This window comes from Anser cygnoides, chromosome 13, assembly GCF_040182565.1.
Source record: "Anser cygnoides isolate HZ-2024a breed goose chromosome 13, Taihu_goose_T2T_genome, whole genome shotgun sequence".
Classification (NCBI taxonomy): Eukaryota; Metazoa; Chordata; class Aves; order Anseriformes; family Anatidae; genus Anser; species Anser cygnoides.
The window spans coordinates 19,269,014-19,296,067 of NC_089885.1; the positions used below are offsets into that span (position 1 = coordinate 19,269,014).

At 34.8% G+C, this 27,054-nt stretch overlaps 1 protein-coding gene across 1 annotated transcript in view; it reads right to left on the bottom strand.

Moving 5' to 3' along the window:
- Positions 1 to 27,054, bottom strand: part of LOC106042970 (connector enhancer of kinase suppressor of ras 2-like) — a 182,855-nt gene that overhangs the window by 74,238 nt on the left and 81,563 nt on the right. The window contains exons 4-9 of the mRNA XM_067004835.1: positions 26,318 to 26,520; positions 24,805 to 24,892; positions 18,951 to 18,992; positions 14,758 to 14,877; positions 7,051 to 7,110; positions 3,254 to 3,322 (exon numbers count right to left, since the gene is read on the bottom strand). Of these exons, the coding sequence (XP_066860936.1) occupies positions 3,254 to 3,322; positions 7,051 to 7,110; positions 14,758 to 14,877; positions 18,951 to 18,992; positions 24,805 to 24,892; positions 26,318 to 26,520 (582 nt within the window). The remainder of the gene's footprint in view (positions 1 to 3,253; positions 3,323 to 7,050; positions 7,111 to 14,757; positions 14,878 to 18,950; positions 18,993 to 24,804; positions 24,893 to 26,317; positions 26,521 to 27,054) is intronic.

A 27,054-nucleotide genomic window follows, 5' to 3' on the forward strand; every position in this document is an offset into this window, starting at 1 on the left:
CTTATTTACCAAGTTTCTTGTGCTGTTTTATTAAAATCTAATAAGCAAGAAGGATAAGCAGAAAAGCAAATAAGGACATTGGATAATGATTAAATGATCTTAACAGCTAGAGGTGAATCAACTGATTTAATTAATTTATTGCCTAAAGTACTATTATTTTTACTTTGATGTTCATAATTGTATAACAGAGGGCTCCTTGGCTTGACCAGATTCCAGGTAGTAAATCTTTTATTTCTAACTCCTTCAACTGTTGCATTATATAAGTTTTAAGCTGTTTCCCTTTGATACTTTAGAAAAACTCCTTTTTTAAACCTTTCAACTACACTGAAGAATTAAAATGTGTTCTTTTTTTTTGTTAATAATGTTAATATATTTGTTAATATAAATGATTTCAGTAAGAGTATGAATATAGCTACCTTTAGTTATCTGATCATTTCTTACTTAATTCAGATTATGCTTTATATAAAATTAGCATATGAATTTTAAGTAATAACAATTATTTTGAAGACATACAGCCAAAATATTCTAGCCCCATCAATACCAAAATACTTAACTACACACATCCAGCAATCCAATGGACTGACATTTTCAGCATACTTAATCCTCTGCTATAGCTTTACAACCCCAGAGAAATGCCTCCAAGATTAAAAGTGCTGTTATCTGTGCTGACTGCACTGGAATGCAGGGACAGTACAACTATTTTCAATTCCACATCTTAAACCTGTTTAAGAGCTTACTCCTCTCACAGTTACGAAATGCGTAATCATTCCTCTCTTAAATTGGACCTCCTCATGAATTTCAAATTGAAATTGAAATTAGTTTTTATTACTTAAGGAAAAAAATCAGTATCCTTTTAGATTCATTTTTGCCTACGTAGGATGAAAATGAACATTAGCCTTTTAAAAAGCACAGTCTTATTTGTACTATATTAGCACAGGAGTACTGCTTTACCTATGAATGAATATGTTTTCACTGTACAGCCCTGTAGCTCAATGTTAAGTATGCAAAGTATCACAGTTGGGAATATAAAGAGGATGTCAAGGAGGGTCATGCATTAGGATGAAAAACTGACAGTGCTCCAATTATTTAGGTTACCAAAGGAAAGGTGAAGAGGTAGTTTGATTACATCCTGAAAATACCTAAATGAGAAACTGGATCTCCAGTGTAATAGATAAAAATAGATCAAGATCAAAGGACTGGAAGTATATGCCAGACAAATGCATACTACAAACAAAGAGACTCCCCCCCGAAATGAGAATAATTAGCTAACAGAACAGGTTGTGGGAACGTCACTGAGTGTTTTGAAAAAATCAAATTATCTTAGTAAATGAGCAAACATCAATTTATCCAGAAAATACACTGGCCTATTTTAGTCTAAATCAGATGAGATGATGCCAATAGTCAGCTACAGGATTAGCATCTAATGAAAGAAACCTACACTTTCTTTAATCAGGAAAGTATTTTCACTGATGGTAAAACAAAATGACTATATCTAATCATCTTCAGAACAGACCTTTTCAAAACAGGATTTATATTATCAAGATATAAAAGAACATCAATCTTAAGAAAATGCCTTTGTTAGGATAACAAAGATAAACATTGTGTGATGCAAATCCTCTGAAACACACAAATTTCAGAGGAAAGTGTATTTCTCCATTTTTATATTGTATAATTTTTTGCATTTTTGTCCTGTGTATACATTTTGTGAAAGCACGGAGTGCTTTGTGCCTACATGTTCCAATGCCGGGTGAGCAAGATAGTCTGTAGCTCTGGAAAACCTGCAAGACCACCACAGAAATGCAAGACTTGTTTTGTACAGTTTGCCAACTGCCCCCCAGACTGTTCATTTCAAGTGGGTTGCACCGCATTCTGTGAGCTGGCCTTGCTAGTATAAAGATATTGATCATATGGAAATTTAATGAACAGAAACCTTTGAATTATTCTAGCCCACTAATGGAAATAATAGTAATTATAAACATGATATCAATCGTCACAGTTTGTGATAGCTTGGGTGAAGAAGCAAAGTGTAGTTCACAGTTGGACACACACCTCTGAAACACAAGCACTAAAAATTACTGGCTGACTCTACACAGTCACAAGGAAGACAGAATAAAGCTTGCTCAGCATTTGCAAAGGAAGAATACATTTCTGAAAGAAACTGCTTGCCATTTATCCCTTTTCATAGCTTGTTATAGACTTCAGAATGAATAATTAACAGTGAGGTTTGGATTTTTGAAAAAGGTATTCTCTGCCACTTGACTCAGCTGTTGGCAGTGTGCCTGCCCTTAGATAGAGAGGGATTACAAGCATCAAACACTTTGGGCTCGTTATAACACACATGGGAAGATGCAACCCAGAAAGCCAATTCTTGAGTAGTTGAATGAGCGGGGTTTCACCTCTGGGAGTAAAGATTAAATCAGGTTTGTCACTTGAAGAGTATGTCTGATGGAGAAAGCCAGTCTAATGCATATTTCAGCTTGTACTGTGACAACTCATAGATCCTCTGTAATGTAAGAGCTTCATGTTGCATTAAAATTGTAAGTGAAGAAGTTATACTTCTTTTGAAAAGAAAATATTTGCTCTCTAATAATTTTCAACTCCCACAAATGCCAAAGAGGTTTCTTTATTTTTCTGGTTTTGTATATAAAATGAAATGTAGGTTGGTATGCATAAACAATAACTGCATACACTGTGACAAATACAATGACACACTTAAATGTGCACAGATCAGGTACCACAGTATCTTAGACTGAGCATACACTTCCCCATACACATGCTTATGTTTAACAGTTTCACCAACTTTATAAAATTGTTCATCAGCTTAAAAATAAATATGAAAAGAAATATATGGCTGTTGCAGAATTCCTGCATTTTGAATTCGAATCCCAGATTAAAGAAATGCATATTCCTGTTTAAGAGAAAAAGTTAAACTTACTGGCACATCCATAACAGGAAATCTAAGAACAACAACCAGTACAATCACTGTAAATTGTCGATAAAATATTCTGGGATCTCCTTATATAACGAGTATAATGTTGAACAGCAGCTATGAAAAATGTTTGGCTTAATCCTTCTGGGCTAATTAATGACAATTAAAAAAAAATAAAAAGGCACAAATTAAGTGTAAGCAATGATTATATTTTAAAAGGCATAAAGAGTGATCTAGATTGCTAAAGTTACCCAGTAAGAATTATTGTCTTTTTAGCAGTGGGAACAGTCAAAGCCTCCAGACCAGAACTTCCGAAGTACTTACCACAGTCTGATGGTTGACCTGGATCACCTCATCGCCAGCATGGATTTTCTTACACTGGTCAGCAGGAGACTAAGGACAGGAGATAACAATTAACTTTACATTTTAGGGGGACCACAATGGAAGAGCAGGAATGAAAACTACAAATGAGGAAAGAGGCAAGAAAGCTCTGCCCAAAGAAGCATTATTATCAAATAACAATAACTTACTATATTTACAAAAAAAATCACATTTATTCGGAACAATATTATTCTGGTAACCAATGACAATTCAAAGATGAGTTCAAATCCTTCTTCCTGTGGTGATGAACAACCTTTTTGACTGGTTGAGCTATTTTAGTTTCTTTACCTCTCAGAGGGGAGTACTGGGCCATGAGCTGTCACAATCTTGCTGGGAATTCACTGAGTGAATTAACATCATTTAGCAGTAAAGCTGCTAAGCCAACTAATACCGAACTTACTACTCGTGCGGGGTCAGGTCTGGAAAAAAAATGCATATAACAGAAAAGTATGCAGTCCTTTACGTAGCAGGTTTACTGCTGAAGTTCATGGCAGATACTCTGCAAATATACTACAGCTCCAGCACTTCCAAGACAGCACTAGGTTAACCATGTGAACGCAAAGTGGTAATTTAAAAAAGGATAAAGTCCTTGACAGGCTGGCTATTTGGTATAAAATATATACATACGTATGCACACATACTATTCCACCACCATAATTTTGGGATCCCTGAGTCAAAAACCTTCCTTATTCTAAATATAGCTGCTTCTGATCAATTTGAAATGGATCAAACCCCATTGCCTTGCAAGCCACTTGTACACGGTCAACTGCATGTCAACGAATGTGTCAGAATACAAGATTTACAGGAGCTAAAGGTGACTTGCAGCTTATATTCATGACCTCACTGAGTACCAATCAAAAATTCCAGGAAACTGTCAATAGCTCTTCTGCTGGACAGACGTCTTCAACTACCAATCCCACCTGTCATTTCCATCCATTATGTGGATGCATATTATAAACAAATAGAAGGAGTAAAGACAACAGGAAACAATACAACAAAAGCCCAAACAGCCACTGGGCAAAAAATGGTTGCAATTGCTCCTAAACAAAATGCCAAAGAGACTGTTACAGTTTAACCTCGATAGGTAGGCAAGCATCACACAGGTGGTTGCTTACTCCTCTTCCTCAGCAGAACAGGGAGAAAATATGATGAAAAAGCACATGGGCTGAGATAAGGACAGGATTTTACCTATGTACAGGACTAAACATAAACCAGAAAGATATTCTATTTCCATTTGTAGAATGCAGTGGGAATACAAAGTTGGTTGCTTTAAACAGTGAATGAAGGGTAAGCAGGAAACTGAAGTAAACTCCACTGTTCGTAATGGATTTAACTTCAGTTGATATTAGCTGAAAAAGCACAGGCCTGGCTCTTTCTCTTTTTAGCTCCTTTCCTGACTTTGATGAGGCTGAGCTAATTATTATCTTTCAAAATTAAACACTGGCTCTGAGGTCAATTATACCTTCAAAAGGAATGAAAAATCAATTTGCTGAAATGCCAGAAATTAAACATCTTTGAAGCTTTTTTATCCGCACATGTGATTACACTTTTAGAAAAAAGAAAGTAAAAAAAAAAAAAAAAGGAACTTAGTGTTGTCTTATCAAAAAGTTTTGACGTGTACAGTTCAGTCAAAATAAAAATGCAAGTTTTAGTGGCTGGTGAACGTCATATCTTTTCACATGAATTTCAGTTATAAATATATATTTTCCCTACAAATTGTATTATATTTCTAAAATAAATTAAAATTACAGTGAAAAAAAGTATATTAATTATTGCATGGGTAATTCAATCTATGGTTGTAACATAAGATGGCTGGTTCATAAGTTTTGGGACTCAAAGTGTTTTTTATATCTATATTTATATATACATGTGGTTATATTAGACTTCTAAACGTTGCCAGTAGTGTTAATATATGTAAGCACACAAATTTTAAGCTTAACTTGCATTATACTTGTCTTATGATTCACAAATTTTTACACACCAAACATAAGGCTTTCCCTGGATCTGTAGTAACTAAAAATGGGTGACAAAAATGATCAAAACTATCTCAATACGTACAAACCAAGCAGAACAAAATATCACACATGAAGCTCAGCCATACAGTGCAGAATACCACTGATGTATGCCAGTAAGTATGTACATTTTTGGCTAGCTGCACAGTGCAAATTTCATGTTTCTTGGGTGTGAGCATTGCACAGTTTCAATATTAGCTTTATAAAATTTGAACTTGTAATTTATCCAGCTATACTGTCTTAAAAAGAATGAAAACAATGTGACTAAAACATGGACTATTTGAAAAACAGAAGGGATAGGTCCTATTTTGAAGTCTGTCATAATAATTACATTGCAGCAGTTGAAGTAAAATTATTTTTTTTCAAATTTGTAATTATGAATTGCAAGTTAAGTAACAAGAAGCTGCTTCACAGAAAAACTAAACAATGTGACAAGAATAACAATCAGTCATACTGATTTACATGCCAAAGCATTTCTGTGTACTTTCAATCCAGATATTGCCTAATTTCTGGGACTACAATGAAAAGGATGGTTAATACATTCTTGATATCTTCTATCTTTGCTACAGGTACTGGAAACTATAAAAATTTAGTGATGGTGAACTCCTCCTAATACAATTCATTCAGGAATAATTATTTTTATAAAAGAACTTTTTGTATGTCCTCAGACAAAAGTCATTTAGATTCTTCACTTTTCTTTTTTCCCCTAACATTGTCAAGTCACCCCCTTCTCTTTCATTTACTCCTTTTCACAATTTCTCCCTTCTTACTGATAGTCTTGTCAGTGATTACTGCTAGCTTGAAAACCTTCTGGTTTATCAAAGATTATTCTACAACCTGAATATAATATTTTAAGTTATTTTTCTGTTACCCATTTCTTTTTTACAGCCACCAATACTGCTGATACTGTAAATGCTTTAGAATTTATTATTTTATGACCTGTTTTACAGAATTGCTTAGACATGCAGAACCTATTCATTTCCTATGAGGCAATCTTAGGACAGGTATCGTCTCCACGAGTTTAATTTTTCTAGCATTCTACATTTCAAGAAAATTCATTTACTAATTAGGAAAAGACTTTTGAAACAATACTGTCCATTTAAAAAAAAAAACAGCAGAAAAGTATTCATCATTGTATGATAATATACTCACTGCAAAAAGTAATCTCACTGTACATATTAAAGGTTGGTCAAATGACAACCACACTTATCACCAACTCTGCAATGCTTTAACTAGTCTGGTCAATATAACCATACAAAGCAGATTGTTTTCTGTTATATTACTGATCTGTTGAAAGCTTTATTTATTTATTTTTAATATGAACTTGTATTGTCCTATGTTTCGAGAGGTTTATCTGAAGGAGATAACAAAATTAAATACAACAAATTTTATTTAAGACTAATGATGATGCCCTTGCATAAGAAAAAAATACTCAATATAAACCAAAATACTTTTGTGACAGAGAAAAAATACATAATTAGAAGGGTGTACCGGAAGATAGAAGTTAAAGATTTTCATTTTATTATAACATTAGTTGGTCACTTCATCACAGATATTTTTCCCTATCTATTTTTAATGGTTCTGAATTTTTAAGGTATAACGATATATATAAAAAAAAGATAAAAAGTAGCTTGTTTCATAGCAAGTTTTGACATTACAAAATACACTGCAGATCTACAGAAGATATTTGCATGCATGATAGAAGTCTTTTAGGATAAGGAAGCTTACATTTTCAGTTGTTCCCGTGATTACATGCAGCCCGTCATATGTTGACTTGATATACATCCCCTGAAAAAAGACCAAGAAGGGTAATTAATTCTTGCAGAAAACAAACAAATGATGTTTGCATGATGATAAAATAAGTATGCATATTCCAGTTTAAGGACAATACTATTTCAACAAACTGGCATAAACCATGCTTGAATAAAATTTTTAAAAGTTAAACAAACGTGTATCAAGACCCACGATAAACAGAATAGTTTTCTCACTTATTGCATTTATAATTCCAGTATAAATTTTTTGAAAGAATTCAACACCAAGCATCACCATAAAAGCTTGTTACAATGCAGTATTTGAAATATTTAACTTAATCTCTTTTTATTACTGATGTCATAAAAGAAGCAACAAAACTGAAACAATGAACAAGAATAGTCTTTAAAATTATATGCCCCATCTTCAGAGAGTTACTGGTTCATGGTCTAACTTAGAAAGTACGTAAGCCAGTGCTCATATTGCCAATTTGTAGAGAAAAATGATCTTGGTGAGCTAACAGGAGCTTTATAATTAGTCCAGCATGAATTGTGCTTGAAGGAGGTGATTGATGAGATACAGAGAGACAACCTAAGTGGGTACACACACACACACACAAACACACAGAGCCTTGAATGTCAGTGAGACTCAATTGCTACATTCTTCTTCAGGAGTAAGGTCATCTCTCCATATACTATGGTTATCCATCAAATTTTGAAATCTAATTAATCTAATTGATACATTGCACTGCTGATTCATTATCCTTTCAATAATTCTGCATCACTTTGTATTGTCAAAATGGAAGTTTAGAGCCCCCAGCAAATAAGAAAGAACATTTTGTTCACAGAAACCAACTTCAAGATTCCTGAGCATTAATGAAGATCTGCAGGCTAGTTGTTAACCTAAAATAAATAAATAAATAAATAAATTCTACAGAGGTAAGATCCTATTGTTTTATACAACTACCTTAATTGTAAGGGTGTAAAGAAGACAGACCAAAACTCTTCTTAGGAGAACACAGTGGGAACATGAGAAGCAACAGACACAAGTTGGAACTTGACAGGTTTTTATTTATTTATTTATTTATTACTATTATTTTTAAAAATAATGATGGTGATAAAAAACTGGAACTAGTTGCCTGGACAGGTTGTGGAATCTCTGACATTGCAGATGACCAAAATTAACTGGATGAAGCCCCGAAAAACCTGCTCTAAATGGATTTGCTTTTATTTTTCATCATGACAAAATGTGGCTTCTACCTTTGTGCAAACTAATTTAATTTCAGCAAGTTTAAACCTTATTTAAATCTTAAAAATAAAGACTAGCTAAAACTGATCATATTGCTTAACCTTGCTTCTTAGGAAACTCCATTACATATATTACACACTCTGACTACTTGTTCTTGTAAGAGATTGCTTTATAAGTTATTTCATTTGTTCATAACAGAGGTGGTCAAGTTAAGTCTTGGCAGTTTTGAAATCATTTTCATAAAATACAGTTAGTTGGAAGAAAGTTTAGTGGTTAGTCTTCCACTATTTCCTTCTCTACAGTTGGCTTAATTTTATCAGTGTTTGCTATTTTACTGTCTCTATAGTACCTTCAACTGTTACTGACAAACGTCTGATTCTCTCTTTGCCAACTAGAAGACATACACAAGAGATCATGAAAAACCCTGAACATCCTCATTAGAAATGGGATACTGAGTCTCCATTAAGAATCTTACACAGAGATCAAAATCCACCTAGTATGTTGCATTTCCACAATGAACTTTTTGCCAGAATGTTAAACAACATCACGACATCCATCACAGACCTCTGTTACTTTAACACATCGCAGATTTCAGTCACATTTCCAGCCACACTTTTATTATCAAACTTAACATCACAATTTTAACACTTTACTTGTTGACAAGATTAATTCCTCACCTAATGGATCAATAGATTAATAGATTTTTAAGGTGAAAACAAAACACAGTGGTAACTTCTCACTAAGTTTTATCACATATTTCTTCATAAAGATCCTAGCCTCTTGTTAAGTTATATGTATTTTTTGGGGAAAACAAAACAAAACACCACTGATTCTGTCCTTTAACATACGCCATCTGAGAGACAGAAAAACTGACTAATCAACTAAGAATTATCCTACAGTTTGCTATCTGCTCTTTCACCTCAGCTATTAAAGTTTAACAACAAAATACATTACAATAAAGTATTTTTGTGAATGATTCAGATTGTTCTAGATAAAACTTTCATCCTTGGATCCCCTTAAAGAAAAATGTCAGTTGTTTTTCGTTGACCACTACGGTAGCACTGTATCTCCTTTACGGGAGGAGATACATTACCTGAGAACTCTGAAAGACTGTATTTTATCTAAAAAATAAAAAAAGTTATATTCAGTTATTCCTCTATATAGTTCAGAATGCAGCCTATTTATCAAATATTTATATATTAAACAAACAATAACATAAATACTTATGTACACATACCCATCATATATAGAGTAATAGCTCCAAAAATATTTTTCCACAGAGGAGAAAGCTGTGAGTATAATTATATAAATAAGACTGAAAATATTCTTAAAAAGCACCCCCTGAGAAACACATACCAATTCTGAAAACTGCTTTCTTTAGTCTGTGCTGGGTGTTCTAGAGGCCAGATATGTGCCCTGCTTGAAAGACAACACTTCAAATCCCTCTTTCCACCCTGTAAACGTTTTTCCCTAAAAGACATGTCCTTGATATGCCACCTGTCAGTACTTGCCTACCCTTCATAACAGACAATGCAGTGTGTAAGTTGAATCCAGCTCTCAACTGCCTTCTGTGGTATGAAGGTTTTTAAAGGATAATTTATCCTTCAGTAAGAAAAGACACAGTCAGAAAAATGTTGTTTCTGAAGGACAGTATATGTCAATGCTACTTTTGGTACTCATTTTTTAAATCATCATTTGTGAAAAGCACAACTAGAACCTCCCAGGCATATTGTAAGCAACTCTGGCACAGTTTAGCAGAAGCCTTCAAATTTTTGAGTTGCTCATATATGTATACAAAGTCATGTTATGGATATAAATGAAAGGCTTTAAAGGGATCATTTTCATCAAACTTCTAGTTAAAAAATAAAATAATCCATTCTGCATTATAAGTAAATGTCCAAAACTGCAAAATTTAGTCAAGTAGACAGCTTTCATTCTGTGAACCAAAAAAAAGCACACAAGTATTTACAACCTGAATTAGGTTAGAGCTGGGCTTTGCTTTCAACTGAATGGGCTATTGTCCATCTTTTTGTTCATCTCTGCTTCATTCCATTTCTACTAATATAAGCATTTTTAAATGATTAATAAGCCTAAAGAAATGGAAATACATTCTGAAAAATATTCAGTCAGATAATGTGAGTTCCAGACAAATACTGACTTAATCCTGCAGTTGATATGAAGCATCAAGGCTGCTTTTCCCAAGCCCGGATATGAATAACTGAGTAGATCCGATTGTAGTAACTGCAAACACTCCTGAAACTGCTAGAAATAGTTATTTTGTTTACCATTATTTTCTATTGTACCTGTGACTTAAAACATGCGTATTGATTCAGCTTATTCAGAACAGTCATATTCTTCTTTAATTTCTTTTAATATTCTTAATATTCTTCCTTTAATATTGTTATAGAAGCCTTAATCTTCAATTAACTCTTAGCTAATACATTATTATAGGACCTAAATATCCATTATTTTGATCTTATTACTTTATGTAATAGAATCTGATAGAAACAAAAATATTTTTATTGGCTGCTTAAACTTCGTAGGTCTTTATGCAAACTGCATGTGAACTGTTCCATATATGCCAGCCATATGAACTGTCGAAGTAAAAACACAACAAAACCAGCAGGCTACAGGTAAGTAAGATGGATATTTTGCCAGCGTATTTCACAGAGAAAAAAAAAAAAAAAACAAAAAAACACTCAGAGGAGGGAACTTGTAAATCCTGAAACACATCCTAGCCTCTGGATGGGAGACTTTCAGTGGGAGGTGGCTTTTTTGCCTTTTCGGGGATAGAAGTAAACAGTTGCTCTTTCATAACTGGTTATGATATTCTGATATGATAGCATCATAGCAGATATTCTCTCTCTACATATAAGATATCATATCAGATACCATATATTCTGATATACCAGTCAGATATGATATTCTGAAAAATCATGCTGATCTGAGAGATCATGCTGATCTTGTACTGAGTTGTGTGCAGTGTTTAGAAATTAAAATCACACTGCAGTTACATTTACTGCAAGTTATTGTAACTTCAAAAGGAACTTTATCATGCAAATGAATGGAAACCTGTCTTTGTCTAAGCAGAAAGAATGGTAAATTGGATTACCATGTCTAGTAAGACAATTCAAGAGAGACGGAGTTTGACAATGTTGAGAGTTACTTTAAAATGTAATAGCGAATATATGGACAGTGTTTTGGCATTTGACTGGTACTAGCTGGGAAGGAATAGAAAGAGACATAAAAAGTAGTATGTTTCTAAGGTGTGCTTCCCAATGGAAATTATTTTGTCCAACAAACAGCCATGAAACTATCAGCAGAGAGTGTCTTCTGAGGAATGCGCGAGATGAGACTGTTTTTTGACAAAGCAGACTGAAAAAGACGACACTTTAGAGGCCAAGAAAGAAAGACTATTAAGCTCATAAATGCATGTATAGAAAGCTCAAAGATGCTAGAACTCAAGGTACCCATTCAAATTAAATAATCTCTTTGTGAAAATGTAAGGATACAGAATTTATATAAACAATTAAACACACAGACACACCCCCGCAGGAGTACTGACTCAGTGTAGTAACTGCATGGACTTAGACCTGGAAATTAATTCAGTTTATGTGTAAGTTTATGCAGTATCTGTAGGATTTCTGGCTCATTTGCTGAAGAAATTAGAAGATATATAATAAAAGCAATTTTGCAAATGAAGTTCTGCAAATAGAGAAAGACTCATAATTAAGGCAACTGAATATTATTCCAGATAACTGAATTCTTATATAAATCTGAGCAAATAATTTACAATAGATTTTTCACCAAAGGCAAACAATTGAGTTCATTTTCTAGGTGCCAACCCTGTATGAAGCTGTAGCTAGAGTTCTCAATAGCTCTGAAAACCTCAGCTATACTTAAAATCAGGAGAGAGACTGTTTTAAATTGAGTCTATAAAAGTAACAAGCATTCTGAAAAATCACATGGTATGTACTTCCAGTTGAGTCCCAAAAAATAGATTTTTGGTGATTTTGGCCCAAATTTCTCTGTACATTAGATTCTTATCTATACAACTAGAATTGCAGTATCATTTTCACAAGTGTGTTTAGAGGATAAATTAATTAGTGTCTGTGAAGCACCCAGTAAGGCCATAAAAAAAAATCTCATGATGAAATTAGTATCTCAAAGGAACACAGAGCTTAGCTGAAGTGTGGTAAATAAGACATCAAACCCTACACTGAATGATAAGGATAAAAATGGAACTCTGAATACTTTCCATTCAGTGAATAGCATTCATTTTTCTCTTGAATGGAGCAGAGATCCTGTGGAAAAAAACTGCTATACAATCATGAGAAAGCCATTTGTAATTCATTACTCTGTTCTATATTTGATTCTGATTAATGTTTTCTTTTCCTATTCACATGATTTTTCTTTTATTCCCATTTATAGTCCTTTTTTCATATTTTTTTTTCCTAAGCAGAACATAATGTCAGCGAAATTGATTATAAAGAACTTTCCAACCTACCATGTTATAGTGCCTTCACAATTAGGCATAGAAAACTCAGTCATTCACGGTGATTTCACTTCATCTAAAAAAAAAATTTAAATGGGCAATTTTGATTGCAGTATTTGTCTCATGTCCTCTGTCAGCAGTACCCACTTACTGCAGTTGTGTTGGCTACAAACTTATCGGTACGCTGCAGATGGAGAAGTACACCACAGCTCTTCCACTTAGTGATGGAGCCCAGCCTACAGCAGTGGTACAGCACAGGCCCTGTCTGCTTGACGTTCTGCTGGAAAAGAGGGCAGTCTGGAGGAAACTGCAGGCCGCATGACTGGCCACGACAGTGCAGCCAACAAGTCTTACCTCCGCCACCTATGCCTTAAAGAATTAAATCGTACTCTGAGGTTGCATGATAAGCTGCTCAGAAAGTATACCATTCATACCCGAGAACTCCTGAACGCCACCTGCCTAATACTGCACATTTCTGGATAGAAAGGAAAGTCACAGAGATCCAGACTGCTAGTGGGCAGGCTGTAGTAGTCTTAATGCAAGTCAAAAGCACTGACAGTTTTACAATATTTATACTGGACAAGGTGTAAATGACACTGATCTGGCATTTCCTGGATATCCCTGCATTAACCCAGAACTTGGACCAAGAGAGGAAACCAAGCCACAAGTAGAGCAGATCTGGCAATTAGGATGCAGCAGCACAGCAAGCAATTTGTCTGTCTTTAGGATTATGTACTGGGCTAAGTGTCTATGATGCCACAGAATTAAAATTAAATGCATTTTATGATGCTGTAGTGTTCTTTGTTAACTATAAAGACTAAAGTAATGTATCTAGTCATACAAAAATTACTTGTTATTAAAATACAGCAGTCTCAAATTAATACGCATACATCAATAATTATGCTCTTGTAACTTTGATGGAACTTGCACATGATGTTCATTACTATTCAGTGTCAGTGCAAAGATTAACATGGTGAAATAATACAAAACTTCTCAACTAACAGGAATTAGAACAAATCTGTAAATCACTCTCGGTTACAAATAAGAAACATATCACAATGCATATAATGACACTAAAACATATTTTAAATTGTCAGTACCAGAATTTTCTGCAGATGAGCCCGTGCAAGAACATCCAAGTGCCTGAAGTGCTACCATACGCTCTAGATTTTATTGAATGGTTTGAGTTGAAAGGGATCTTAAAGATCATCTTGTTCCAAAGTTCTAGTATTAGCAGGATGTTAGGTTTCCAGGCACTATCCCTATGAATCTTACATCCTACTGATGTCAGAATGATTGTGAAGTGGGGGACTAGGGAGAGGAGATGGAAACCTTTGCCCATTGACACCTAGAACCTCATAAAAAGCCCTTGTTCAAATATAACAGTACATTAGCACTAACAAAGGGTAGCCACATGATATTACATTATCAACTCAAGAGAAAATTTTAATGGTATGATCAATTGCTACTGCAAGGCAGCCAGGATGTTCAGAAGATACCTACCTAGTCTGCTCAGTGAACAATAATTTATGAACGTAAGGGATGTGTTTTGTTTCTTGGATGATATTAATTAAAGTTTTATTTGAACTGAATCATAAGGGAGGCATATAACTCTTTCAATGCAAGACCAAGAAACATCCCTTCCACTAATCATTTTCAAAGCACATTAACTAATGGTAATTAATCATATGCTCATATGTTTACCAGTTGCACATGAAGCCCTAGGTGAAACAGGCTTTTTTTTTTTTTTAAATTACAATCCTTTTATTTACATTAATGCTAATGAAACCACTTTCAGAAATCAGATTCAGCTTACAAAAAGAAATGGTAGGACACTGCAAGAAAATACATTTTGATTTCTTGACAAATTAAAAAAAGAAATCATTTTCAAGAACTGATGCTTGTATTCTGTATTCTAACAGTTAAACTGCTTTGCTACTTACCAAACCCTCACTGGGCATAATGCTGGTGAGATGAACTACCTCAAGATGTGCTGACTGTGACACCAGAGAATCAGATGAGAGTGAAATGATGTGGTCACAAATTCCAGACAAGGTTTTACACTATGAAGAAAAACAAGTCAATATAATTACTCATATTCAACTGCAAGTACTGGCAAAGAAGTTCTTCTTCTGAGAACTACCTGAGAATAAACAGACCATTTATTTCTTAGCATTGTGAAACCTACAGGTTGTCAAGGAGCTGGAAAGTCAAGAATGAGAGCTTAAGTGAACAGAAAACATCCATGTCAATAAAATATACATGCATGTACAGCTCTTTTGACCAAAATATTTTATTATTCACTGAGTACATCTAAGTACCCGAATTAACTTCTCCACCCTGACTATATGCACTTTAAAAAAAAAACCACAAAAAAAACACAAAAAGCCTGATGAACTTCAACTCATCTGTTATTATGATGTACCAGTACAAATACAACGGAAGTAGAGTGAAACAGGCAAAATAAATGCCTTATACACCAACTTAATAACCTATTTCGGTTACCAAATAATCAGAGAAATTCCATGAACAATGATAACTCAGTGAATTTTGCATTATACAACTTGGGTCTTTCCTTTGTTAAAAATAACACTGGCAGAAACAGTGCCTGAAATAAAATTCTTATGCATCTTCGAACACATCCTTTAACTGATATTCTAGGTCAATGTAACAACGTAATAATTTTATGTTACAATGCCTTCCAGCTAAAGATCTCAAAACCTTGATGTGAATCCACACAAACACCTTCCAAGTAGGAACCATAGTGCATCAATGGTAACAGCGATAGTGACAGATTAAACCTATTCATCAAAGCCAAACAGCAAGTCTGTGGATCAGAAAAAAACTGATCTGGACTCTCAGAGAATTTTCATGTGTAAAGATTTATTCCCATGTTTGCAAGTGTTTCTTAAAGTGTTCCTTCAAAAAGAATATGCCTAAAAATATTTGAACCTAATTTGAAAGCATTAATTTAGATGAATTCTAGAATGGTCTTCCCGTCAAAGTTACACTGTATGCATCTATTTTCCTTCAGGGCTATACTCTCATTTTCACTAATTATTGCAAATGGTAGTGAAATCCCTTAAGGGAAGTTTTGTTTCAGGCATTTGCAAAACCATGAGGATTTCTAATATCTCATTTGACACTATACATATAAGTTAAACAAATAAAGTTGTCACAATGAATAAATTAACTGACTGAATTTATAGATAATATTTCAACTCACTGTATAGTTACTCATCTGGAAAGTTAAGCACAGCTCTGCAGTACCGGATGTGGCATTGGCATTTTGTACCAGATGCAAGATGCAAAGCCTCACATTCAGGTATGCATGACTGCAGCTAAAGGTCACCAAAATAACAGGAACACTTCTAGCAGTTTCAGCTTTGGGCCAGAAACCGTAAACAAAACTTTAGGTCTTGTCTTCTCCCACCACAGATATGGAAACTGGATGGCTCAAAAAATGTATTTTACTGCTAGTCTACATACCACCTGATGGCTGGTCTGGCTGTGTGTACATACTTTCAGCCAGCTTTTGAATTACTATCATATCAAAATACTATTTTGATTTCAAACTAAGGCACTCTCTTAGGCTTTGACATCTTTTTAAGATCATACACACAGATGAGATACAGACTAAATCCACAGACAACACAATCTACTTTCTTATGCTTTATAATTTTACAGTTGTCACCTGCAAATACTTTCTCAGTAAATAAACTTTGGAACTAAATAAAAAAGTTTTCAAACAAACTTGATCTTATGAATCTTTAAGATCTCACTACAATTCAGAAAGTTATTTAAAGTTGAAAGTTACTGAAAGTTGATGTAGGAGATTAGCAGCAGGAAAATACTCAACAATAATATATTGGAATAATTAAAAATACCAGTTTGCCGTAAAAGTAGTACAGCAGATACAAGACGGACCTGACATCAGTTAGAAATAATGCAAAGGCTGAGACAGTATTGATGGGAACAACTGAGGAGAATTCATGAATAACAGCACAGGGACGGGAACTAACATTTGATCTAACACTGTCAATGTGAGGAAACACATTAGCATATGCTAAAGTATTTTTAGCATAAAAAAATAGAAAGCACTGAAATCCTATGTGCTAGTTCCAAAAACACTGTGAAACCATGTTCGTGCTCTCTAGATTGTGCAATACCACTGAACTTAAGAAAATCTCAAACAAAAATGGGTGCTTCACGAAGTTCGGTACCTGATGCAGTGGAACTCTACATACATTTCTACAGGCTGTCTAAAACTATTTATTACACTCCTGAAACGTGCCATGACAAGAACAGAATCTCTAAGACAGCACTAAGTCTTTAACAGACCACAGAAACTTCTATGTCACAAAAATATTTTGCTATGGCAGCTACTGCTAGGTCTGTACAATGAATTTAAGTTCATGATCTGCATTTACTGCAGAGAGAAAGAGCAACTAGCAGGTTGGCATTTTTAATTATCATAGGTGTACTGTATATATATATGTATATATATATATACAGAACTGACAGAGTCCTATAAAACATATTTTGCTGAGCAGACATCCAGACAAAAGAAACCTGACTCTCAGACATGTGCTGTTGTTTGTTAATTGATCCTGAAAACTACTCCTTCATAATTTATCTTTTCCTGTAACACCCGAGTTGCAGAGTAGATACAGTCTACTCATATGACTTGTGCAATCACATCATCTGAGCATACACATGCCTAGTGTGGAGCTCCTCCAAACAAATCTACACCTCACTGAAGCTCTCTGGTAACCGATGAAGAAAGTCAATCCTGAATCTTTGTTTTATACATCTGCCTTCACTACTCTACTCTATCTTTCATAATATCTTTCAGATTTAAAACAAAGTTCCATGTGATGTAGAGTTACAGATCCTTTGTCTCATAAATGTAAAATTTTATTTTAGAGTATCACAATTATTTTTCTGGAGCATTTTCTTTTGTTTAATGTTATTGATTATTTTTAAGAAATAAAATAAGACCATAAAGGGAATTAACAATTTACAAAGCTCATTCTCTAATTCGGTATCCTTAATTTTTATTTTATTTTTTAAGATGCTGTGAGAAAGATGGTGATTCTTCTCACTCCACTTCAGAGTTATGATAATGAATTTGATTTTCAGAGCCTGGATGCTCTGCATCGGGTAGCTCCAGGTGATTTTGCTCAGGCTCTGGCGAGTTCTACTGTCTTGGGATCCAGGCTCCTTAGGGCTCATCACACTTTCATTGCTAAGCCTAGAAAAGACTTATAACTGAAACTTTTCTCTCCTTTTCTACCTTTTCATGCTTCTATCCAGAACAGGTAGAAAAGTCAAAAGTAACATTCCTGATAAAATGGAGTTCTAGAAGTTGTATACAGTTAGAATTACAAGTCATGGGTTAAAAGATGTTTGTATATATATATACATTCCAAATCCCAGAAGATTTCAGGTGCTTTTAGAAGCTCTTTTCAGAATCAGGCTTGCAATAGTAAGCTTTTTCTCCTGACAGTCACTGCAGGCTTTCAGAATTTAACAGCACATCAATGTTTTATGGCAAATTTTAATCCCTGCTGGAAGCAGAGTATGTGTAAAAGGCTTTAAAAAAAAAAAAGTCAGGCACTTGGTTAGAGCTTGTCAAAAGCTTATCTGAACTTGTAAATCCTCTGAGATTTCCCTTTAACAATACATTTTAACTCTATCTCACTGTCAGTATAAGCTTTCTGTGCTGGTACCATGAAAATATAAAGTATTTGCACTTAAAGGCCAATATCCAATCAATAACTTTGCATGAGATTCTTCCATTTCCCTTGACTCATTAGATTTTTACAGTGCTGAAGGCTCTTACAGTGTTCTTAGTCTAACAACCAATGAAATTAGTAATGCAATAGGTGATGGATCCATTGATGGAATTCCACATCAGCAATCCTAGTAAGAGTACTACACTTTTAAGAATGTACCATCTCATAGTACCATGAAGCTTCTAAAACAACCTGAGAACAATAATTATTTGCAATTAACTGCAGGTATGACAGAGAGAGCATTACTACAGGGAACTGTGTGGAGGGGGGCTAAGAGGGAGTATCCAGTAGGATATTGGGACTAGAGAATACCATAGTAGAATACATAGATTACTTACCACATGAAGAATTTTATTTTCTGTTTCATACACTGTACAATCCTGTGGTAAAATAAAATAAAATACAAAATAATTAAAACAACAATTAATTAAATTTATTTTAAATCTATTAAGAAAGAAAAGCATGCTTTATGCTGATAGCTCTCTCTTACAGATTTACCTGTAAAGACAAATGAGCTCTTTAGTTGTCATGCCCAAAGGATTATTTCACAAAAGTAACCATACTTCTCTTGTGGTTGTCTAAGCTCCAGGATCTATTTTTCCATTTATAGTAAGGAAAATCCTGTGCTCAATACCAACAATAATATACATGTAAACCAGGGGGACAGATTTGTGACAGCAAGAAAAAAATTACTGAATATAATTTATCTGGCATGCTGGAAATTCACTGATAATCAGAGCGAGAGAGACATTGCCCGGCCTTGCCAGGCAGAACGCTTGCTAGCTGTTGTACAGGTTGCGTGGGATGCAGTCATGTCAGAAGTACAGCGAGGTAGGCTGTGTTACTATAAGGCATGGGAAGGAAGAGAAAATAAATATATTGAAAAATACAATGTTAAAGTTATTAAACGTAGTGTGTCCACTTTGCAAGTTTTTTTAAGGATAATAAATCCTAGCAATCCACAACTTATCAGTCCCTTAACTCACGTTTTTATTTAACAGAATTTCAGGTGGCTAGAACATTACTTGCTTTTTTGAAGCTTTTTCCTAAAAGAGATCTACCATCTCTACTGTTATTTAATGTTTGATGATTTTTTCAGAAAGATCCTATATTGCAAGACAGAGTCACGGCAAGACAGTATTCAACCCTTTGCTACAGAAGAGGGCCCAAGTGCTCTGAGGCAGCTCTAATTCACCTTTCTCCTGCCCGTCAGCACCCTGAACAGCCACTCCAGCCCTCGAGATGTTTTAGTAAAAAATTAAAAGGAGCATAAAGAAAACACCAGTTGCCCAGGCAGTGTGAGAAGAAAATAGGAACGCCTGGAACTCCCCCCAAACCTGGTCACCTCTGAGGGCAGCCACAGCCAAGCCCGTGGCCCTGGCGGCCCCAGCTCCAGAACCTTCCGCCACGTGCCTGAGGCACGCAGCCCACCAGGCTCCTGCGTGGTGGGCGCCCGCCTGTGATGCCTACCTGCTGTGTCAATGGGGTGCTTTTATGTAACAAAATAAACGCAGTTAAGTGCTGAGGCCACGTCCAGCTCATTAGCCCGCTCCCGTGGGGCACCACATCAAGGAAGATGTCCCTCGGTGCACCCGAGGCTGCTGCAGGGCAGCTTCAGCCTGAGCGAGCCCCGCAGCCCCGTGCGCAGGCCTGGAGCACAACCGACTGTCTCAGCCGCAAATCTAAGCATCAAGTTCATTTTGGAGGACTGGCACTTCTGTAGAGAAATTAATTTCTAAGTGAAGACTGTTTTCAAAATACTGTCACGGAATAAAAGTTAAAACCAGATTGTGAGTGCCAAGGAACACAGAAGAATTTATATTACCATTTCATGGTCAAGCATCCCTTTGATGTTTCTTCTGTATTCATACTGTTATTTTCTTCAGCACAAAAAAAGATTTCAATTAGTCAGTTTGGTTGGCATTGCCCAAGGCAGTTTTCCCTACAACTTGTACACACTTCAAACAGCATACCTTTAACCCTTCAAGTACCAAGAGAAACAAATGATCACAGCACAGCTTACAGCTTGACTTCAGAGCTAATGGTCCTATCTAAATTATTCCTTTAATTTCTGTGCTAGAAACACAATATGAGCTTAATTCTGAACAAGCTTAATTAGTTCAGGTCAAAGACTTGTACAGTAAAACTGAAATTTTACTGTTTTGTAGAGCAGAATTAATGTTAGCTATACTTAGGTTGCACATTCAAGATTACATTAGCATTAAAAATGTTAATGGTTTTGGGATTCCTTCCAAATTATATGCATATTGACTTTTTTTTTTTTTTAATACATCAGACTATTTTAACTGAGAGGTTAAAAGCACTTGCAATATTATACTAAAATATTATGATATGTAGGACAATATTCTTCTATGTGTTTTTTTTCTTGATACATAGCAATGCACTGGGGATCTCATTCAAAAAAAAATATATATATATAAATATATATATATATATATATTCTTCCAGGACTAACATTTATAGAATTTATACATATATATATATAAATATATATATATATAAATATATATATATATTTAGAAAATAAATAATACTTCTAGGATATTCTTTCTCTGTCCTGCATAAACAAGAAGAGGTTAAAAAAAATTTTTTTATATCATTTTTATTTTATTTTATTTAGAGTTTAAAACTTTTAAAAAATAGTAGCTGCATTATATTTCTCTAGTAGCTGCATTCTATTTCTTTATGTAAAACAGTAAAATAAAGGAGCTGCAAAATAGTCACAGCAACAGTATTACATAAAAGCCAGCTTCTTCACCATCCAGAATATCCTATCTTTCAAAGGTACAGGACACCTTCACAACTCTGATAAGGTAAAAGAGCATGTTTCTGAATACTGATAAAGAAAAAAAAAAAGACTAATAGGACTTGGATACAACATTCATAATTTTAGTTTACAATTCTGAAAGTGATTGCAAGTACTGCTGAAATTTTCAGATACTGTAAAGAATATTTTATGACAAGTCTTGAGGGCAGTTATCACATAGAAGTACTTATACATGTAAAATATTTGGTTCATTATCTTAACACAATAAAGCAGCATGAGTTAAGTCAAAAAACAAAAGAAACCCTATGATGGAGCAGGTCTGAAAAGAACTTAAAACTTTGTATTTGCCAATTGAATGCCACTTCCCAATATCACACTTCAGTAGAGACCTACTGCAGCCTTTGAATGGTGGACATGACAAAATGATATTTAAAATATGTTGCTTGCATACATAACATTGAACACTTCTGGAATCCACACATTAAAAAGAATGAGACTGCTTTTAAATTAGGTAAATAGAGCCTGGTAAAGACACTAGAGTAACTCATTTTACCTGGTTTAATTAAGGTAAAGACTTTATCATAATCTACGTTTAGAAAATGGTGAACAGATGTTTGATAACAGAATGTTCTTCTGCAAGCACAAGCATAACAAGATTGAGGGGCTGAAAGCTCAAGTCTGTAAAGTTCAAACTGAAAATAACACTCATGTTTTTAAGGGCAGTTGCTGAATCACAGAATAATTCAGGTGGAAGGGACTCTGAAGGTTATCTAGTCCAACCACCTGCTCAAAGAAGAGCTAATTTCAAAGTTAGACCAGGTACAGGAAACTTCTAAAAACCAATTTTCCATCAATTGCAATGTGAACTAGATAGCTTTTAAAACATACGCATCATCCTAAACGCAAAGTATTTGACTAAAAACAGGGAAAAAATCTGTGATATGATCTCTTAATTTATCTCAGAGAGGTTGATTAAACATGACTGATGTGGAAAACAAACAAAAAGTGTTTGGCTGTTATTGAAAAAAAATAGCTCGAGTTGTGCTGATGTTCTTTGGTAAGAATTTTTTTTTGTTTATAGAATGTTTGCTTCTATTGAAGCATCTATCACAGATTTAAACATCTTTGAAATTATCAGGAAAAAATAATCTGAAAACAGCTTCCACTAGAACAAGTGAACTCTTTCTACGCAAGGAAAAATTAACCGCTGGCTACATTTTAATAACAAAATCCCTAACCTGTTATCTCCCAGTTACTCCACTTACCATTCTTCCAACGTAGCCACAATTCTGTACCAAAACCAAATCCAAACTCTGTTAAATTAATCTGATGGATTCATTTTCAGAACAAAAATAAGTTATTCTGCTTTAACACTGAAGTTATACTTCAAAACTAAGTCTACGGAGAGCTGAAATTTTAAAATACTCATCATGCTTTTATGTACATTATTATCAACACATTTTAATGGATCATTGGACCTCAAAATCTATGCCTCAAAGTTTATGTAGTTTTTTACATAATGCTATTCTTTTTCCTCCTTATTTTAGTGAAAGGGGGATTGTGAGGGATAAGAAAACTGGACAGGTGTAAAACTAGAGAATAAAGATCCATTTTCTTATAGCCAGCATGAGAAGACACTATTTACAGACGAACAAATGGGTGATGACTCATCATAGCATTTACATGGCATGTAAATAATAATACCCGATGTTGCAATGCATGTATTTTGTTTAAACTTTGAATGAAGATCTTATTTCACACTTACTCAAAGATTATGAGCTAACAGCTAGAAAATTTATTTCCTTTTTACATCTGAGATTATGCCACTAAGATACCTCCAGTACATCCTAGCAAGAAAATACATAAGGATTGTCTGTATTAAACTGGGATCACACAGTAATGTCCCCTATTTAAAAGGACGTCCATCTTGAGTGGCAGCTGTAAATAATACCCACAAAGCATGTTAATTTTGCACAAAATATATCTTCAGGTTGAAAACATTCTTCACTCACTTAATGTGCTAAATGCATGGCCTTTGCTGCTGCTTTCACGCTGATTAGATATCTAAAACTTAACTCATTCATTAAAAAAAAAAAGGACTATTAGAAAGGATAAGAGTATTAGAAAGGATCTGATATCTAGGTTTCTATTAGTTATGCCTTTCAATTAGTTATGCCTTTGAATTCATATTTTATCCTACAGTTAAGACCACAGTTTTGGTTTAGGTGAGACACCTTTGCTTTCACACATTAAGATAAATTTTCCTCAGATTTAGTAGCAACAAAACTGTCTCCCTAAAAATGATACTGCTTTATCTACACTTTTTGGTGGTAAGTTTAATATACTGTAAAAACAAGTTAATAGATGGCTATTAAACAATAAAGATCTGAAAATAAGATAAGGAAAAGACAAAACTTGACTTGACTTGTAACTGACCTGAAGTAGTAACTAAACATTTTTCATTTTGGAATGTATTGGAGTTTACGGTAGAAGACAGATTGTTTTTAAGTTGTCAAAAGAAGGACAGCTTTTGCAGTGGAGTAGAAGAATTGAAGGAAAAAACAAACCCCAAACTATTGCTAGCAGAAAACTGAATTTCATCTGCCAAAACCAATCAAACGAATGGCAGAAATGAAGACAGCAATTCAAAATTATATGATTTCCACCAAGACTATAGGGAAAAATCAAACTCAAACAAAGTGCAATATCAGCTGAAGGGTGAAATCAAAATCCAAACTTTTTGTACTGTAGAGGAGTTCATTTTGCTTAGTCTGTAAATCAAAAATAGCCTAGTGTTATAAACACCTTGTAAGAGAAAGCTTAATAAAGATACATAAATAATTAAATGCCTACATAGGAATTTGTAAACCAGGAAAACAGAAGAAGGATCTTTGTTTTCCACTGCAAAAATGCATAAAGGACAAAAATTCTTAAAAGGAAAGAAAGCTGAATATTAGAAATTAAGGATAATATTGTAAAAGACAAAGACTGCTATTTTTTTCTCAGCCTTAGTTAGAAAATACAAATGCAAAACATGTTTTTGTTTTTTTTTTTCCTGTAGGAACTAAAACAAAACTGCGAAAAAAAATAGTCTGCAGAATGCTACTACCTCTGGAAGCCTTTGTAACTAAATGAGTTCTATGACTACTCTACGGTGAGGCTACATGGAAAAGTTTGCCAGCACACAACAGAGGGAGGCAATGGAGCCCTTCTTTCGTCTTGCTTCCCCTCCTACACTCTAAAGTCTAAAATCTTCCCACCACTCCCGCAAAAAGAGACTATACAAGGAACAGAAAGATAAGCTAAAACATTTTTTTCTGGTGAAGAAAAAGCTTGGCAATGCTTTTACTATGTCGATTTTTAAGCAATGGAACTCAGAAATAGTGGAAGATAACCACTCCTACCTGTTGCACAATGGTTGTTAATTCCAGGCACAGTTGAACAATGTTGTTTTTCAGCAGTGAGTATTCTGTCACGCTGACAAATGGAGACCTGCGAGAAGGAAAGAATAGGTTTACATAGTGTTAAGGATAAATCATGTTTACAGTATAAGCAATGGTATATAGTATAACAGACTAATGGTTAGCAAATTCATTTTCATATAGGCAAATGTAATCAGGTCAGTTAATTGTTCTATGGTTCAGTCCAAAAAAGTCTTGAAATAATGAATGTATTTTTCAATAGTACAGTCTACTGTTCTTTGGAGTCTCTGTGGGCATTTAGAAGATATATGTAATACTGAGATCAGGTCTACACCACAGAATTGTGAATCACCTAACCACGACAATCTCCAGCAGCAAATCACACAACTTTTTTAAAATATGCCTTTGAAACAAGAAACAATGTTGGCAGGAAGGATGTAAAGTGGATTTTGGCCAGAACACCAGAAGTTATCATTCTTAAGGATGGTGAAATATGAGCTTCCAAACAAAAAAAAAAAAAAAAAAAAAGTAAGTAGTCAAGATTTCGTGTGTATGGTTCATTAAAAAGACAACATTTCTAGAATGACATCACTCACTCTTCAGCAGCAGTTAGCACCTTAATTCAGAGAGCAAAGTAATGCATACTTAGTCACTAACAGCTTCCTGCACACTAGGATTTTCTGCAGGCTTTCCAAATTCTAGCTGAATCTGACCTCATTTGAATTTATAAGAACTGACAAGGTCGTAGCCCAAGAGAATATGACTGCTGGCATCAGGTTAGGAAGATGTCACCAAGATTATATAAATCCTGTGAAGGAGGGTGATTCACTCTCACTATGATTTCTAACGTGCCATTTATACATTCAAGAGCAGTCAGATTCCAGATAAATCTCTCCATTACTATAACTCTGGAAAACTGAAACAAAACATAAATTCCACGATGTCATTTTATGTTTTGGTTTTTGTCTTCCTACAGCCAAAATTTTTACTACATTTATCTGGAGCATTAATGGTAATCAGTTCAAATTCTCAAATTCTTGCTAAAAACTCCAATAAGAAACTTTTTCTTTCCCAACGAAGCAAGTAAGATAATTTACTTTTAATATTCTTAATTGATTAACTTAACTCTGGCTTATTTTGTGTCTTTTTGATGAAAAGACAGTTCAAATTCTATAATCTTTTCTTCCTCATCCTCCTTTCTGAAATTACCAATAACGGGCTACCATTTATGGCAGTAGGATATCAATTTTTGCAGAAAATACTATCAAACTGAAAGGAGTATGAACAAATAACTAGAGAATAATTTAGCACCCTCCTAAGAGAAAAGGGTACTACATTTTGCCTGCAAAATTTTTGAAATTTGCACATCAAAATTTACAGCTAGAATTAGCAGAACTGATATTTTAATATTAGGATAAAAGGGTACAAGAACAAACTAAAAAATAAAAATGAGGAATTATTCTCATGGGTAGAGGATCAAGGAAGAGTAAATTACCTGTCCAGCCAGGCTAGTAAGTTCTTGGCAGCACCAATCAGGTCAACTACAGAGGTAAGAAAATCATTTGGCAGTCGTCTGGAGGCCCTGCCATCATAATGGCCACTCCTCCTTCTACCCGTTATGAAGTTCTGAAGATTTTTGGCTGAGGCATTCAGCTTGTGAGAGAGAGTTCTCAGGTTTTCGGTCTCCAAACCATAATTCTGTGGGAAAAGAAGAAAGCAGACAATCAAATGAAGCAGGGTGTTGTAAACTATGTGAACGGAACCATGAGATGAAATGTTCAGTACGTGGCTGAAAGGATCACAGATCTGCAGATGCCTGGTGTCAGACCAGGAACAGGCCGCTTTGTTTAAAGCCCACCCATGGTGCTACAGACCCCAAGCCTCTTGGTCCCACCACACAGGGTCTCGCTCAGATTTGTATTAGTCCCCCTACTAACTTGTAACGACTTCCCCTTAGCAGAGCTCTACTACTGCTTGTGCCGTTAATAAGGTAAAAAACCTCAGGGAGTCCGAGAGACAGGCTTTTACGGGGTAATTCCTTGCTGAACTCTGCTGCTGTTGGTGAACAGCTGTCACACCACACGTAACATAACATGCGAACGGTCAGGTCACGTCAGACCAAAGATGTGGTACTCCTGCCGCCAGTGAATGCCTAGGGACAAATCTGAGAAAAGAGCAGGCGTGTAGTCAACGTGCGAGTGGTTCAGAGTCTTCAGGCAATGACAGTGCCTT